We start from the raw sequence: 17,292 nt of genomic DNA on the forward strand, positions 1-17,292 counted from the left end.
GGCCCAGAGTGGGGGAAACGACCGCACTGAAGGTGTTGGCAAGGGCCAGTGCAGTGGCTGTGGAGATACCTGCTTCCTTCTTCCCCTCCTTGGCAGCCGTGTGATAATCCCTGAGGGATGATACGGGGACTTGGATCTTGGGCGGGCTGTGTGGGTGGGGGCAGGAGGCCTTCTAACTGGTGACCTAGCTCACTCTAGGCCTGCCAGCCCCTCGGGTCTTGGAGTGGCCCAGTTAGGTGGACAGTGAGGGGAGGGCTACCGGCAGCTACCGGCAGCCACTACCCTCCTGTATTCAACAGGCTGGACTACACAGGCAAGGCCCTGGCTGTGAAACTGCACTTCCCTGGGCAGCGAAGAGGAAGGGACAGGGGTCCTGCTGGGCTGATCCCAAGTGCGTTTACCCAGTTCCCCAATCCCACACCTCTTCCCAGGATAACCGATGCTGTATTAGGGTTTTGTGGATTTTTTTTTTTTTCCTGCCACAACAAATTATAAACTCTGCCCTCAAGCACTTATTTTACGGTTCTGTAGATCAGAAGTCTGACACAGGTCTCAATGGGATGAAATCAAGGTGTTAATGGGGCCACATTCTCCTCTAGGGCTTCTAGGGGAGAACCTGTTTACTTGCCTTTTCCAGATTACAGAGGTTGCTCACCTTTCTTTGTTTGTGACCCCTCCTTCCATCTTCCAAGTGACCGCATTTCCCCGAAGTTCTTCTGTAGTCACATCTCCCACTGGCCACAGAAAGTTTTCGGGCTTTAAGCACCCATGTGATTAGATTGGGTCCACCCAGGTAGCCTGGGGTAATCTCCCATCTCAAGGTCCTATATCACACCCACAAAATCCCTTTTATCAGGAAAGGTAACAAACAATAGTATTCACAGGTTCCAGGGATGAGGACATTGACATTTCTGAGGGTCAGTATTCTGCCCACCACAGCAGAATAATACCAGTGAGGATCTGGTGAATGTCCATTTGGCTTCACAGTGGGGTGCTCCAGGGTCCTGGTCAGCCTTGCTGGGCTACATACACTGTCACTCATCCCCAGACAGTGGGACTGGAAGAAAGGGGCATCCACATGGAATGCATCCTGGGTGCTCAGCCCTGTGTGAAGCATGGTGCATGGGTAGTTTTAATCCTTGCAGCAACCAGGTGAGACAGATCAACTTTATAGAAGCAGAAGAGGCTCAGAAAGTATAATTATCTTGTTCTAGTTTCCAGTCCTGGGCTCCTTCCTGGATACCACATGTCCTCCTGTGGGTGTGTGCCCAGGAGACAGGCCATGTCAACCAGGGTGTTTCTTTCTCGTAGACTTCCACAAAGTGAGTAGATTGTGTGAAATGCTGGCAGGGGACTAGCAATCTCTCAAGCACAACAAGAGCCCCATATTGTGGCCAAAATGACCATGGACTTAGGTTTCATAAGTAACTAGAGGTTTCACTAAACTTTGGGAATTCAGATGGACCGAAACAGGACAACCTAGAACCTCAACCTGGGATGGGATGCTTAGGCTAGCCCAGAAGCTGTGGGGTGAATTAGGCTGTGTTCAACAGCTGGGATTTTCTGTTCCTGGCAGAGAAGCAGCCACCTCTACTGCCCTAGGTCCCTTAAGCCCATGAGCATTTGTCTGTAGGATCTTTCCCTGGAGGTAATAGTGACACTACTCTATATTCTCCATATTTCCTATGGTGAAAATAAGTTAGCTTTATAAACTGAAAAAAAAAAATCTTGGTGTATATTATTTGAAAATGGCACTGAATCCTTGTTGGGACCTAGGGCAAGGAAATTTATTTCCCTGGTCCTCAGTTTCCTTAATTATAAAGTGGGTGTTATGAATCTACAGGACATCTCAGCTGTGAAATATGAGAAAGATAAAAATCAGGAGAAGTAAAATTAATTTCTTCTGGATTAATGACCCCCCCCCCAAGAGTAATTAACTAATTAACTTGGTTCTCAAGCTCTGGCCTCGCCCACCTGCAGTAACTGAGCTGAGATCTTGTGTCTCTTGTGAGTTGAACAGAACCAAAGCTGTGATTTGCCCCCACTGTAAGGATCCACTGCTTGAAGCCATAAGAGCTGAGCCCTAGTGAATTTGAGTCCATGCTCTTTGCAGCAGACTTTTTTGAATGCCTACGGTGTACCAGGGCCTGTTGGGTTATATGGAGGTTAAAGATGACATAGATATAATCTCTGCTGGGGCAGAGGGCCTGGGCATGGGGGCTGCCTGACCATCTGATCCTGAATCCTCTAGGAGGCCACTGGAATCTTAGCCTTAGGTGGAGCACTTTCCCCTCTCTAGGCTCCAGTTTCTTTGCTGGTATAATAAAGAGATTCATCTAAGTGGTGTCACACTTGTGTGTCAGGCATCGTGCTGGGCTCTGGACACAGTGATGAATATGGCAGGTCCTGTCCTCCAGGGGTCTTTTCACTGTGACTGTATGTTGCAGGGGTTCCCAGCCTCAGGTTCAGAACAGGGACCTTTCTTTGCCACTTGAGGAATTCCCTTCTTTTACCTTTTTTGCCCAACCTGAGTCTTTCCCATGTTCATGTTCTCTCTCTTATACCTCCTGCCTTCCTCACACAGGGCCATGAATATTAATTGACATCTCAGGTTGTGTCAGATTGTGGGTCAGAATTGAGCCCTGCTTCTGACAGGTGGGCTGTTCATCAAGTCTGAATCAGGGCAGAACGACGGAGTTCTTATATATGCTGGTCTGCTGCGCCCACATGTCAAAGATGCACATAACACAGGCACTGCTTCTTTTCCTCAGGTGGATGGGAGCCTGCCTAAGTCAGGAGACAATAGGATTGACGTCTAGTGGCTGGATTCTTCTCTTACTGCCCCCTCCTCAACCCCAACTAAACTCTTGACAAAAGTCCTGTTGTAGCAAGAAACTGGGTCCTTCTCATGGCTTATTTCCTCACTGGAAGATATTTTTGGGGAGCAGGGTGGAGGGGCGGGAGAAGGGGGAAGGCTAGAGTCACCTTTAGTGGAAAACTAGAAGCAAGTTTCAGTTTCTCATCAGTTGTGAAAAACATGTTGCCTTTGGGAAAGATGGTTTATGGTAGGACCTGGGTTAAGGTGGTTAGCCCTGTGAACACTAGCAGTCATTCATGTGGGGGGTTGGGGCTGCCACAGCCTTTTTCTGAGAAGAGCCCTTACCAGGGTAAAGGAGGGGTTAACATGGTTAAGGTTTACTTCAATTGTTCTAAGTAAATGGCATTTAAACTTTTTTTTTTAATGTCACTTTCAATGCTGTAATCTTCAGTGACTTTCTACATAGCTGTGACCCCTTGTTAGGGAAGGGCAGTAATTATATGCAATTAAAAAGAAATCTTCTATTTCCTCCCCAGGGCTGGGGGATTTGGAATGACTACTGCAACAGTATGTGAGGGAAAAATTAAGGCATCAAAGTGATCAATTCTGGAGGTGGCTTGGAGGACGCTCCCTAGCCAGCTTGAACTTTCACATTACCCCCCCCCCTCCCCCCCCCCGTTCTACGTCCCTGAGCCCTGAGAGCTGTGTGACCGTCCTTCAAATCCATCTTCCCTCCACCCCTGTTCACAGGGAGACGAGTAGAAGTCCCTTGTCGGGGCCCGCCTCCTCTGCCATCTTTGTTCCGGAAGTGCCTGCCTCAGAAGCGCGGGTACCGGAAGCTGGGTCTGCGGTGCGCTCGCTGTGGCCTCCCCACGTGTCCCTGCCTGGAAGTGCCCACCTGGGAGGCGGGGCGGAGCGGAAGTTTCGGAAGAAACGGAGGCGGCAGCGGCCACAGCGAAAGCAGCGGCTTCGGCAGTTCAGCGATCTGTGGGTCCGACTGGAGGAGAGGTGAGGCGGTGATTTGGGCCGGGTCGGCCGGCCAGGAGCCCACCCCCGGCATCCATCCGCCCCACCCGGAGTCCCGGTGGGGAGCAGCCCAGGAATATCCCTCACCCTGCTTGAGAGGGGGAGGTTCAAGGCCCTGGTGGGGATGAGCAACCCCCTTGTGGACCAGCCTTTCCTGTTGCTTAGAGCCTTGGGCACTGAGATGAACCCAGTAATTAAAGGCAGTTGCTTCAAGCCAGAGTAAGGGCTTTGTTATCTTTGTTTATCTTTGTTAAAGGAGGAATGGGGGTGGTGGTGGTGGGCATGCATGGGTGTGCGTTGATTTGCCAGCCCTTTCTCCACTGCAGCTTCGGGAAGATTTCATAGTTCTGCAGAGCTGGAAGCAACAGGGAACAGGCTTGTTCAGCCCCCACATTTTACAGAGAGCCTGGTGACCACAGAATGCACTCCCGGAAGATGCTTAGGAGGTGGATCAGAGGTGGATGGAGGAGTCAAAGGTGGTGACTCAGCCTGGTCTGCAGGGCATAAGGCTTCTGGAAGAACTACACCAGAGGGGCCTGGGATCCAAGATCCAGTTCAGTTCAGCCCAAATGTATTGAGTTCCTCCTGGGTGCCTGCTGTTGTGTCGGGTGCTGTGGCTTTGAAGTACACCAGACGGGCATTAGCTCTCTGCCTTCATCGAGATTGCATTCTAGGGAGGAAGCCCAATTTTGATATCTGCAAAGGGTGCTGTGGGAATGTGCTTGTGTATGTGTTGGAAGTTACTATTTAGGGTTGGGGGAGTAGTCAGGAAAGGCCTCCCTGAGTGAAGGTACCTTTTGGCTGATGCTGAGTAGAAGGCTGACAAAGTGAAGCCCAATGACCAGAACTTTTGAGTCTGGATCAGGAGATTCAGGGATCCAGTACCTGCATAGGTGCTTGATAATAAATGTTGAATGGATAAATAGCTGAGCAAGGAGGGGAAGGAATTCCAAGCAAAGGGAACAGTTTGAAGGCCTGGAGAGAGTGAGCATGTTGAAGAAACCAAGATGAAATAATTATGGTTGGAGCTGGGTGGGGGGAGGGGGGAAGGGGAGGAAGAGTCAAGTGGGGTGGTGTGGGTCCAGACAGGAAATGGAGTGGAGTGACAGAGAGTCTCATGCCTGTGGAAGTGAGGAGCCACTGAAAGGTTCGAAGCAGGCGTCCGGTGTGCTCTGGGATTGGCATTTTTTAACAGATGGAAGCTAGCAGCCAAATGGGACCCGGAGAACAGGGATCCTATTGGTGTCCATGTTCCACATGACCAAGGGTAGCTCTCCAACCATCCTTCATTGGTGGAGGAATAAACTGACCGGTTCAGTACTTTTTCAGTTTGGGCCATTTCCTTTTAAGGTGGCCTGGAGTTGGCCACTTTACACCAGAGCTGAGCTGAAAGGTCCGGGTGAGCCTGAGATCTTGGGCCCCTCAGCTCATACTGTCTTGACCTGGGATGTCTGCATGGTGTTCACACCGGATGTGAGCTGGGGTAGGGGAGAGAGCCAGAGACCCAGGGAGGACACCTCATGGCCTGGATGTGCCTCTATGTGTGGTCAGTGAGGAGGGGCCCTGCCTGAGATTGCCCAAAGGCCAATGATAAGCAAATCTGAGTTGGGCCTTCTTACACACCTAGAGTTTTAATAATCTTTGAACCAAGAACCATGTAGCCAAGGGAGAGTTGTCTGTTATGCTGGTCTTAGCACCTGTATTACTTGGTTTTGTTGTAGTGGTAGTATCGAGGGACAGAGACACAGGAAGCCTATTAACATACTAAGATCCATTCTCGTCTTTAAAGAAGGGAGATGAAAAGAAGCTGTGTGGGCGTTTGGGGGCCCTGGAGTATCCAGTGGCTCCTGCTGTGCTCTGAGCTTCTGTTTTTTTCTTTCCCTCCTAGTGCTGAGGTCCCACAGCTCCAGGTCCCTGTTCTGGATAGGCACATCTCTGCCGAGCTGCAGCTCCCTCGCCATGGGCATTCCCGCCACAGCCAGATGGTAGCCAGCAGTGCCTGTCTGTCTCTCTGGACTCCTGTGTTCTGGGTGCTGGTGCTGGCTTTCTAAACAGAGACACCCCTCCTGCAATGACGGGAGGAGCCAGGCCAGGCCCCTGACCCCTTGGACTTGAAGGATGGCCATTCCTGTACTCCACACCCTGTTCTGGCCTTGATAGGCCCAACCCAGGAAAAGAGAGAATAAAAGTTGATTCTTCTCTTTCCAAGGAACGACTCTGGGTTATCCAGCAGTGCTGGGGGTAGGTGTACAGTTTTGTAACATAATGACTGGTATGAAAATAATTGTAAATGAATTACACGGAAATAATTAAATGTCTTTTCTTTGTAGATTTTTTCCCACAATGTGTATATGTTATGCAAACAACTCTTGCTCACACCCTCTGAATATTGTCACTGCTTTACCCCTGGGCCCTACTCATACTGGTCCTACCTGCCACTTTGGATCCTGACCCTTTTCTCCTTCCTGCTGCTCCTCTTCCTACTCCTGGTTATGGATTCGGGGGAGAGTAGGCCATAGGAGCTTTGTTCTGTTTCCTGCGCTCTGACAAGTGCTTTAATTATGTATGTGAGTGTCTCACCAACATGCTGAAGACTGGATGAATGGTAGGCTTTGTCAGAGGTGCTGTGTAAGAAAGTGGGTTTCAAACTCTCCCCCTTCCTGTCTTGTTATTTATTTATATGCTGATGCCTTTTATAAATAAAATCTTATGAGGGAGTCTCTATAAAATGAGTAAGAGTAGAATTGTCTCAGTTGAGTCTCAAATGGGAACTTTTGGCCCTACCTCCCACCCCACCTCCTGTTCGGTCACCACACCCACCCCGTGACAAGGTTTCCTTATGGGCCTTCGAGCAGCTCACAGAAACCCAGAGGGTCTGCCCAGCACTTGGAAGTAGATGTGTTTGTTTCTAATCTGGTTTATGGTAAGCTTGACTGCCTGGGCTTGCAGTTCTGTGGTCTTCCCTTCCTAGACTTTCTTGGGGGTGCATTCTCAGTCCAGGGCCCAGAAGGTCTTCCGGGTCTACTTAAAGAGTGGTGCGATGGTACTCAGGATGCATGTCCTCCACCTTTGCTCCATTCTGTACTCTCTGTATTGCAGGGGGAGAAGGGCTAAACTCTCCCAGATTCCCTTGCTGCTATGACTGAGATTCTCCTAATGGCATAGACTTATGCGAGACTTGGAGGGTTCAAGGGGAACAGAAGACTTTTTTCTTCAGTAGTGGTGGCAGTTTACGGGTAGGCTCCAGCAGACAGAAGTTTGTGCAGTGGCCAGGCCGTGCGTTTCCCTGTCCAGTCACCTGCTTCACGAGCGTGTTACAGTTGTGAGGTTGGCTCAGTTTCCTACAGCTTTCTGACCTGGAATTACAGCTGCTGTGGTGCCAGATGTCAGCCTCTGACTTCTGCGGCTGCAGCCATTCCCGTGGCTTAGTAAGCACCTGTTCCTGCTTGGAACGCCAAGAGTCGTCTCAGTTCCTGCTCTGAGCTCTAAGTAAAAGAATTGTTCGCTGCTACTCTGAGACTTGAGTCTGTTCTTAACTTTGATAGCTATGGGGATGAAGGCAGAGGTAAAAGGGGAAGGTGGGATTGCTGGGCCTGATTCAGTTCTTCCAAATTTCTGGAAGGGGGTGGTGTGTCTTTATCCAGAGGACCACATGCTAGCTGGGTGGTTCCCGGTTTCGTGACTCATATTATGGCTGAGGACATAAACAGACCCTTGTTGGCACGGCTGACACAAGATGGTTTGCCACAGGTGACTGCTCCATCTTGGTACTGGCCCAACAACCTCTGCTTTTGAGGTGGCAGGGGCTCTGGTGCGCCTGGGTGGGACTTGGATGCTTTCTACAGGTTCATCCTAAAGTGGAAGTGGAAATTCTGTCCTTGGGCAGGGCCAATCTCCACTTCTGTGAAGCACAGCAAACTCTTCTAAGGATGGTGGGATAGGCCCGTAGAGTGGGGGAGCTGGCACCATGGGGTCATGAGCTTGTTGTCCAGCTCACTTGCTCATCTGCCTCCCATATGTTGGGATCTGAGCCTTAATCTCGTCTAGAAATGGAAGCACCTGGGGCCGTGTGACTGAAATGTACACTGGGCCTTTTATGTCAGCGTGAAGAGGAAGGAAGCCCATCTGGGTAAGGAATTGGTGAATTCTGACTCTGCCCAGGCACCCCCTTCCCTCCCCCCAAGTTACTGATGGGAAGCTGCCTGACTCTCGTATGGAGGAGGGGGAGCAGGTTTAAGAGGTGAGTGCTGAACCCACTGCTTTCGCATCAGAGCTTGAATTACCAACTGAATGAAGCACTCAGACACTTTATTTTAGGTTAGAAGAGAAAAGCCACACTAACCATCCTTAAGTCAGACCAGAAGTATAGCTGTTTTGCTTGCATATGTTACACGGACCTTTGTCCCCATCAGGAAAGACTTTTGGCCTGGTTCTTTTTTAGCAGGAGGTGGCAACTTCTCACTCATTTAGTTGGCAGAGCAAAGCTGACCCCTTGGCAATCCAGTAATCTTTGGACCGCTTGGAGGGTAAGAGCACAGTTACCACAAAGTTGGTGGAATGACCTAGTAAAGGATACAAGGACAAAGGCTTGTTACTTAAAGAATAACCCCTTGATGCAAAGAGCAGTGTACTGAGAGTCAAGACACCTGGGTTTCAGACCTGACTCAGCCTCTGTAGATAACGGGTAAATAGTCCTCTACGTATTTCAGTTTTACGCTCTATAGAATGAAGATGTTAGAACAAATGATCCTTTAGGACCTAACTTTGACTTTGTATAACCTTGTAAAGTATGTTTCAAATTCTCCGCAGTCTGACTGATGGAACATTGGAATAGATTCAGCCCTGAGCTTTTAGTGGGACTCAGGATGCAGTTGGTAGGTTGGGCATCCATTCATTTGTCCATCTGTCTGTCCATCCGTCCATCCGTCCATCCATCCATCCATCCATCCATCCTCTGTTCTACCCTGCAGTTAGGCACCAGTGCTCCTGAAATGACCAAGTGCAATAGCAGATATTTTGTCCTCAGCTCTGGGACATCTGAAATAAGAGGTCACTTTTGCACTTTTTTTACTGTGGGCCTGTATGAGGGGCCAGGATGAGTGTGAGAAGAAGAGGGTTCTGCCCTCAAGATGACACTGCATTCACAGCAAACCCAGTCTGTGTAGAAGTTGGGGAAAGGTGGTGGTGTCCCCAGCAGAGAAAGCCTATATCTCCTTTCCTTACCTTTGTATGCCATGCCCTGCCACAGTGCCTTGGCAGGGACTTGAGTGACATTTTCTAGTATAAATGGTATATAAATGGTATACACACACACACACACACACACACACACACACACAGTGTGTATACACACACACACACACACACACACACACACACTGTATGTGTATTGCATTAGTTTGATTCAGGATTCAAGTAAGATCCGTGCCTTGCAATAGTGATGTGTCTCTTAAATCTCCTTCAGTTGGTAGGTTACCCCTCTGTTCCTTTTGCCACCCCCTTGTAATTGTTGAAATAACAAGGCTGTTTGTCCTATAAAGTTTCCCAGAGTCTGGACTTTGCTGACAGCATCCCTGTGGTGATTTTAAATATGTTTCTCTGGGGCGCCTGGGTGGCTCAGTCGGTTAAGCGTCTGACTTCAGCTCAGGTCATGATCTCGCAGTCCGTGAGTTCGAGCCCCGCGTCAGGCTCTGGGGTGATGGCTCAGAGCCTGGAGCCTGCTTCTGATTCTATGTCTCCCTCTCTCTCTGCTCCTCCCCCGTTCATGCTCTGTCTCTCTCTGTCTCAAAAATAAAATAAACGTTAACAAAAATATTTAAAAAATAAATATATTCCTCTATTCATGTAAAGGGGGTGGTTAGATCTAGAGACATGATCATATTCAGGTTTGAGTTTTTTGGGCAAGAATACTTGAAGAGGTGGTGTGTACTTACATCAGGAAGTACCTTATGTCTGATTGTCTTTCTTGGCATGTTAGCAGATGTTGATAATTATTACGTAGAGCTATTATTTCATTAGGGTTAGTAATAATTTTAAAGTTTGGTGATGAGGGGTGCCTGGGTGGCTTAGTTGGTCGAACATCTGACTGTTGGTTTCAGCTCAGGTCATGATCCCAGTGTTGTGGGATTGAGTCCCATGTTGGGCTCTGTGCTGAGCATGGAGCCTGCTTAAGATTCTCTCTCTTTCTCCCCCTCTGTCCCCGTGCCCCTCTCCCCAAGTCTCGTATGTGCACATGTTCTCTGTCTCTCTCAAATATAAAGGAAGAAAGAAAAAGAAAAAAGAAAAAGAAAGTTTAGTGATGATTAAGTGTAAAGAATCCACCTGTGATTTACTTTTCTCTGTAGTATGAGATAGGGTCTAAGTTTGGTTGTCAGCACCATTTGTGGAATAATTTGTCTCTTTCTCACCAATTTTAAATGATGCTGCTACTCTCAACAATAGATAAATTATGGAAAGAGCCTAAATGTCCATCACCTGACGAATGGATAAAGAAATAGTGGTTTGGGGCGCCTGGGTGGCGCAGTCGGTTAAGCGTCCGACTTCAGCCAGGTCACGATCTCGCGGTCCGTGAGTTTGAGCCCCGCGTCAGGCTCTGGGCTGATGGCTCGGAGCCTGGAGCCTGTTTCCGATTCTGTGTCTCCCTCTCTCTCTGCCCCTCCCCCGTTCATGCTCTGTCTCTCTGTCCCAAAAATAAATAAAAAACGTTGAAAAAAAAAAAAAAAAAAAAAGAAATAGTGGTTTATATACACAATGGAGTACTACGTGGCAATGAGAAAGAATGAAATATGGCCTTTTGTAGCAACCTGGATAGAACTGGAGAGTGTGAGGCTAAGTGAAATAAGTCATACAGAGAAAGACAGATACCATATGTTTTCACTCTTATGTGGATCCTGAGAAACTTACCAGAAGACCATGGGGGAGGGGAAGGAAAAAAAAAAAAAAGAGGTTAGAGAGGGAGGGAGCCAAAACATAAGAGACTCCTAAAAACTGAGAACAAACTGAGGGTTTATGGAGGGTGGGAGGGTGGGTGGGTGGGTGATGGGTATTGAGGAGGGCACCTTTTGGGATGAGCACTGGGTGTTGTATGGAAACCAATTTGACAATAAATTTCATAATAAAAAAAAATGATGCTGCTATTATATGCTGAGTTCCCACATATACACAGTGTGTTTCTGGGCTCTCTCTCCAGTGCATTTGATCTATCTGTTGAGTCTTGTGTCAGTACAGCATCATTTTAATTACTACCTTTTCTTGGTTCCTCTTGCCAAAAGGATAATTTCTGTTGGAATTTTAGCTAGCAATAAGACAAATGACTTTTAAAAAATGGGAAAAAGACTTGAACAGACAGTTCATCAAAGAAGATATAAATAAGTACCAGAAAAGATGGCTAATGTCATTAGTCATTAGAGAACTGCAAAGTAAAAACACAAGAAGATACCACATATTCTATCATCTAGATAGCTAGCCGGCTGTCATCTAAAATCAAAAAGGACTGATCATCCTAAGTGGTAGGAAGTGGAGGAACTGGAGCCCTTATGCACTGCAGGTAGGAATGTTAAATGGTATGGCCTCTTTTAAAGCAGTTTGGCTGTTTCTTAAAAAGTTAAACATGTACATACCACATGTTTAGTCTTTCCACTCCTAGGTATTTATCCGAGATAAATAAAAACTTATGTCCACATAAAAACTTGTTCATGCCATTAATTTTAAAAATACCTTTTAAAATGTTTTTAGATTTGTCATGGGAGTGGGAGATCGAGACATGATAAGTGTCTATTGTAGTTCCATTCTGTATGTTACTCTTTGAGAATATACTTTAATTGAAGATTTTATTAGAAAAATATTTATCAGTATCTGTATTCCTCATTCAAATGATAAAATTTAATTCTTTCTACCCTGTTCCCTCTCCTATATTTCTCTCATCTGGAAATTTAGTTTCAAGTTATTATTGAAATCATTTTTATGGTCAAAGTATTACAGATTTAAGTGTGTGTGTGTGTGTGTGTGTGTGTGTGTGTGTGTGTGTGTTTTAGAGGGCCAGTGGTGATTAATTTAGAGCCATTGTATGTCCAAAGAGATCTTTATTACACCTTTCCTTTTAATAATTTGATTGCTTTTGCAGTTCTGGTGCAAAGTTATTTTCCCACAGCCTTTGCAGGTGTTTGTCTATTATCTTTTTATGTGCACTGTGTGGATAAAGAGAGAGATGTCTGATGTCAATTTGAGTCTCATTCTTGGGAATTTTAGTCCCAGTGTATTAATATATTTTAAATCTTTACTTTGAGGATTTTATCACTGATAGTGTTAAGAATCACTTTGATATATCTTTTCAAATTTAATTTTTTGTTGTATGCTTTAAAAAAAAATCATACCTGCCACTTTGTGAGACCTTATGATCTGAGGACTTAAGTGTTTGTTCAGTTCTGGGAAATTATCAGCCATTATTTTTTCAAATATTATCCCTCTTCCATTCTCTTTCTCCTTCCAGATTGCCTACTAGATAAATATTGGAAAATTTGGCTCCTTTCACAATGTCACTTTATTTTTTTATTTTTTATTTTTAATTTTTTTCACAATGTCACTTTTTTAAAAAACTGACTCCTCAGCTCATTCTCTGCTCACTCTTCAGCTGTGTGCATTCAGCTTACCTGTTGATATGGCTTTCTTTCTACCTGGTTCCTTTTGTCAGGGCTGCATCTTAGTTTCAGACCCACTCAGATTTCCCTTTTTGCAACACGGCATTCTGTTTTGGGTTTATTTTTATTTCATGCTATTTTATTTAATGCCATTTTAAAAAATGTTTATTTATTTTTGAGAGAGAGAGAGAAAGAGAGAGAGAATGAGTGGGGAAGGGGCAGAGAGAGAGGGAGACAGAATCCTAAGCAGGCCCCAGGCTCTGAGCTGTCAGCATAGAGCCTAATGTAGGACTTGGACTCATGAACTACGAGATCATGACCTGAGCCAGAGTCGGATGTTTAACCAGGCGCCCTGGGTTTATTTTTAAATCTGTTTTCTATGATGAGTCTCAGTGACTTTGGTGAGAGACTCCTGTCTACTTAGTCCATCATTTTGAAATTAGAAGTCACTGTTCAATAAGCTCTATTTTCTACTTATTAGGTTAATAGAAAGAAAGCATTTGTTTTATAATGTCAGCCCATACTTAGTGGTAAAAGAAGGAAAACATAAAATCTATAAATTAGTATATTATAAGTGGCCTCATTTTAAGTCTTGCTAATTGGCTTAAGATCTCCCCTCGCACATTATGGCTTTGTGTTTGGACTTGGTAAGTTTGCATTTTGTCATCACTTTTTTTTTTTTTTTTTTTTACCAATCTTAGCACATCCTTACCTGTGGTTGAGAGTGTTCCTGCCCGGGCCCCTGTTTTATAAAGTGGGGAATGGTAAAGTGTTGGGCTTGGCACGTAATTTTGTTGAGGTTCAAAATGCACCACAGGCAGCATTGGATTCATCTGTCCTGGCAGTGCATCTTCTATCACCATCTCTGTATTGTCCCATCGAGAAGCATCCATAAACATTCCATGAACAAGAACACCATCTTCAGGAGAGGGCAACTGGAAGATAACCAGAAGTTTAAAAGTGAGAAGAGGAGAAGGGGATTAGCTGTTGTGGGCCATTTCCCGAGTCCCACATCCTCACCAGTTAATGCTAAGAACCACTCTAGAGATTGCTGTTATTACATTTTATTTTTATTTTTTATTTAAAAAAATTTCTGTAATGTTTGTTCATTTTTGAGAGACAGAGCATGAGTGGGGGAGGGGCAGAGAGAGAGGGAGACAAGGAACCCGAAGCAGGCTCCAGGCTCCGAGCTGTCAGCATAGAGCCCAACGTCGGGCGCGAACTCACGAACCATGAGATCATGACCTGAGCTGAAGTCGGATGCTTAACCAACTGAGCCATCCAGGCGCCCTGCTGTTATTACATTTTAGAGAGGAGAAAACCAAGACTCAGAAAGGTAAAATAACTTGCTTCTGTTTGACACCAAATCTCAAACTTTCCACACTCTACCAGGATCTTTAATAGGGGATACCATTTATGGGCTTCAGACTGTCTGATACGGTGTTATGACTTGCTCCTTTGCATGGGAAGCAGATAGGATAGGAGGGCTGTGATTATCATGTTCTTTTTAGCAAGGTCTTTCAAGGACCTGGGTGCCTCCTAAAGATAGATTGTATATCTGTCTTGATACCTGCAGAGTATGGACTGTTGCAGACTATGGAAAGTTCCCTTTTTGTTTTTAGAAATTATGCTAGATTCTTGTTTCTATTAAAGGGGGAGAGAGAGAGACAGAGAAAAACCTTGCCCTTGGTGTCCTGTGATTGGAGGCCACCACTGGTATACAAGTTCTGCCAATTGTGGGCTTCTGTGTCGTCCTTCCTCAAACAGTGAATTTGGCCACTTGTGGAGCTGATTATCTTTTGGAGAATTGGAGCCGCTCACCTGCAGGCAGATGGCCAAGCGGTATGGACACAGGCAGTATATTTTTATAGTGAATAAAAGGACAGTAAGCTCTTTTTGGCTGCTCTTTACTTTCTGGTGTCCTGAACTTTGTCTCTCGGCTACGAAGGGTGGGGCAGGCCTTCCTGTTTTGGGGGCTGCTATGCACACTTGTGCAGGTCTGCCTTAGTGGAGGCTGGAAACGATCCTGCTACCCCCTTGCCAAGCCTTGTGTGGGAGCCATCTGGGCATCTACCCAGAGGGAGTGTCTTTTCCTAAGCTGTGCAAAGGTGGCAAATGGGCTAACAGTGGCCCTGCTTGTGTGTAGTTATGTTTCTAAGGTGTGGACGGGTGCTTTGAGGCAGGGCTGCACTCCCCCATTGCATCTCAGCACATCGGAGTTGGGTGGCTCGGATGGGCGGCAGGGGTTCTCATCTCTGGTGGTGCACTGGAGTCACCCGGGGGAGCTTTGGAAAATAATGATGCCTAATGATATTGGGGTGATTCTGATGTAAGTGGGATGTAGTCTGGGCATTGGAATTTTTTTTTTTAATTTTATTTTAGAGAGGAGGGGGGAGGGAGAGAGGGAGAGAGAGTGAGAGTATCCCAAGCAGTCTCCATGCCCAGCTTGGGAACTCAGTGCAGAGCTCAATGCAGAGCTCAATTCCATGACCCTGGGATCATGATCTGAGCCCAAATCAAGAGTCAGATGCTCAACTGACTGAGCCACCCAGGCGCCCCATTGGGTATTGGGATTTTTAAAAAGCTCCACAGGTGATTCTAACCTGCAGTTAAGGTTGAGAATCACTGATATTCTAGAGCAGTGGTTCTCAAAATTTAGTGGGCTAACAGCCCCATGTAGGACTTGTTACAGTACAGATTTCTGGGTCTCAGCCCAGAGTTTCTGATTCAGTAGATCTGGAATGGGTCCTTGGAATTTGCATTTCTAGTAAGTTCCCAGGTGATGCCAATGCTCCTGGTATTGGAACCACATTTTGAGAACTTCTGCTCTAGAAGGAGGAAACTATGTAAGGAAAGAGTTTAAACTGCTTCCTTAGTGCATTCCTATTAGTTATGCCATGTATTTATGGTTATATAATGTATGAAGTTAGTATATCAATTCCACTAGGAGGCAATTGAGTGAACAGCAAATACATTCAGCCTATAATAATAGTTATTTATTGTGGGAGCACTATGTGCTAGTTCATTTACACTGCATTACAGCTCTGAGGTTGGTGGCATTGGCCACATTTTACAGATGAGAACACTGAGGTGCAGACATGTTAGTCATCATTCTAGCACACACAGCTGCAAAGGGGAAAGTCAGAATTTAAACTCAGCCCTGCCTGATTCTGAAACCTTGTTTTTAACATCTTGCTAAAGCCCTTATTTAACCTCATTCTCCATAAGAAAGAGAGTTGCTGTAGGTATCTAAAGAAATAAACAGTGTTGCTTTAAAAAATATCTCTACAAATTGGACTAATTTAGGCACTTCCTATCGAGTCACTGCAGACCTGGGGAGCTTGTCTGAGGGGTATGAGTCTCGTCCTGCCTCTCACGCTGCTGCATGTGGGAGGCAGTAGGGGAGTGGGGCAGGGGAGGTTGGCTGAGATATCAAATGTGAGTGGGACAGAGCTGCTCTGCTGTAGCTAGTCAGGGAACGGTACCTCCAAGTCCATGGGCAGTTCTTGTCCAAACTGCACTGTCTTGGCAGCTTCTATAACTGCCGCTTGATCCCGATAGATAGGAGTCATGTTGTACTTGAAGCTCAGCTCGTCTATAGGCAAATTGTGTTTCCGAGCATGATTTTGAAGAGTTCCTATAAAAATGAAAACCAGAAAGCTGGGTCCTCCAAACGACATTGCCGCTTCTCAAACATGGCCTCTGTTTGCCTCAACCAGGCTGCTCTAGCATTTGAGAGCTTCCTCCCCCTCGAGAAGTCCCAACCATTAACACCTTATTCTGAATTAGCTCATTAGACAGGAAGCCTGTGGTGATGCTGGGAGGGGTGGAGCCATGGCACAGCTGGGAAGAGAGGGAAGAAGGTCATGGCTCTAGTGCACTGCTCTGCCAGTGAGTGAGAGACAAGCCAGTGCCGGAGATTTGAGGGATTCAGAAGACAGATTAGGCCTGGGTCCTCTAGCTGGAGTCGAGGGCCGATGGAAGGTTGACAGGAATGTTCTTTTTTTTTTTTTAATATGAAATTTATTGTCAAATTGGTTTCCATACAACACCCAGTGCTCATCCCAACAGGTGACCTCCTCAATGCCCATCACCCACCCCTCATCAACCCTCAGTTTACTCTCAGTTTTTAAGAGTCTCTTATGGTTTGGCTCCCTCCCTCTCTTTTTTTTTTTCCTTCCCCTCCCCGATGGTCTTCTGTTAAGTTTCTCAGGATCCACATATGAGTGAAGGAATGTTCTTTAGAAAGAAGGAAGCTGCTCTGAGGTGGGGCTGGGGCAGGTGGAGAGCAGGTGGTGCCGTCCAGCATGGGTCACGTGGGGAACTGGGGCGTGCCGTGGGCATTCATGTCGTATCGAGTGCTCGAACTTGCACAGCCCAAGAGGGGCAGGGGTTAGGCTGTTGGGGAGCATCTGCTATTCCTGCCATCCTTTTCCCCAGCAAGTGAGAAGGAGCAGGGCCTTATTGAACTGCCCTATAATCAGTAATCCATAGTTAGGTCATTAGCAGCCCTGCCTTTCCCCCAGTTCCTAGAAACCCAGCATGATCTTTCATGGGATTTTTCTTGGGAAAGCACTGGTTGTTACCTGTTAGAAATCCTTGAGGAAAGAAGAAACCGGAGATCCAGAAGGACTTAGGCTGCCCTCTTTTGAGCCACAACTAAAGGAGAAACATTACACCATTATGTATTGTTTTTCTGAAGTGGAGCTTGTCATTTAAGTCAAAATCATATTTTGGAGGGCCTCTCAGGAGACAGAATCTTAACCAGCCTGAGTTAGTCACCAGTCCCATTCTCCCTACCTGTCTGTCTCC

General features: G+C 46.3%; 2 protein-coding genes across 8 annotated transcripts in view; one reads left to right on the forward strand and one right to left on the reverse strand.

Annotated features, from left to right (window-relative positions):
• Window positions 1-6,173, forward strand: part of TRABD2A (TraB domain containing 2A) — a 58,889-nt gene extending 52,716 nt beyond the window's left edge. For 5 of the 7 annotated variants that reach the window (XM_078444651.2, XM_078444653.1, XM_078444652.2 and 2 more), the window contains 2 exons: window positions 3,569-3,826; window positions 5,733-6,173. In XM_078444651.2, coding sequence (XP_078300777.1) covers window positions 3,569-3,826; window positions 5,733-5,895 — 421 coding nt within the window. In that variant the 3' untranslated portion in view covers window positions 5,896-6,173. Of the gene's footprint in view, window positions 1-3,568; window positions 3,827-5,732 lie in introns of those variants that run through there. The other 2 variants (XM_078444654.2, XM_078444655.2) reach the window with 1 other exon arrangement.
• A 1,962-nt stretch (window positions 6,174-8,135) lies between these two features.
• DNAH6 (dynein axonemal heavy chain 6) overlaps window positions 8,136-17,292 on the reverse strand; it is a 244,563-nt gene continuing 235,406 nt past the window's right edge. The window contains exons 74-77 of the mRNA XM_078444658.2: window positions 17,067-17,139; window positions 15,966-16,117; window positions 13,193-13,415; window positions 8,136-8,406 (exon numbers count right to left, since the gene is read on the reverse strand). Coding sequence (XP_078300784.2) covers window positions 8,303-8,406; window positions 13,193-13,415; window positions 15,966-16,117; window positions 17,067-17,139 — 552 coding nt within the window. The 3' untranslated portion in view covers window positions 8,136-8,302. The remainder of the gene's footprint in view (window positions 8,407-13,192; window positions 13,416-15,965; window positions 16,118-17,066; window positions 17,140-17,292) is intronic.

The sequence above is a fragment of the Panthera onca genome, chromosome A3 (assembly GCF_046562875.1).
Source record: "Panthera onca isolate mPanOnc1 chromosome A3, mPanOnc1 haplotype 2, whole genome shotgun sequence".
NCBI classification, from domain to species: domain Eukaryota; kingdom Metazoa; phylum Chordata; class Mammalia; order Carnivora; family Felidae; genus Panthera; species Panthera onca.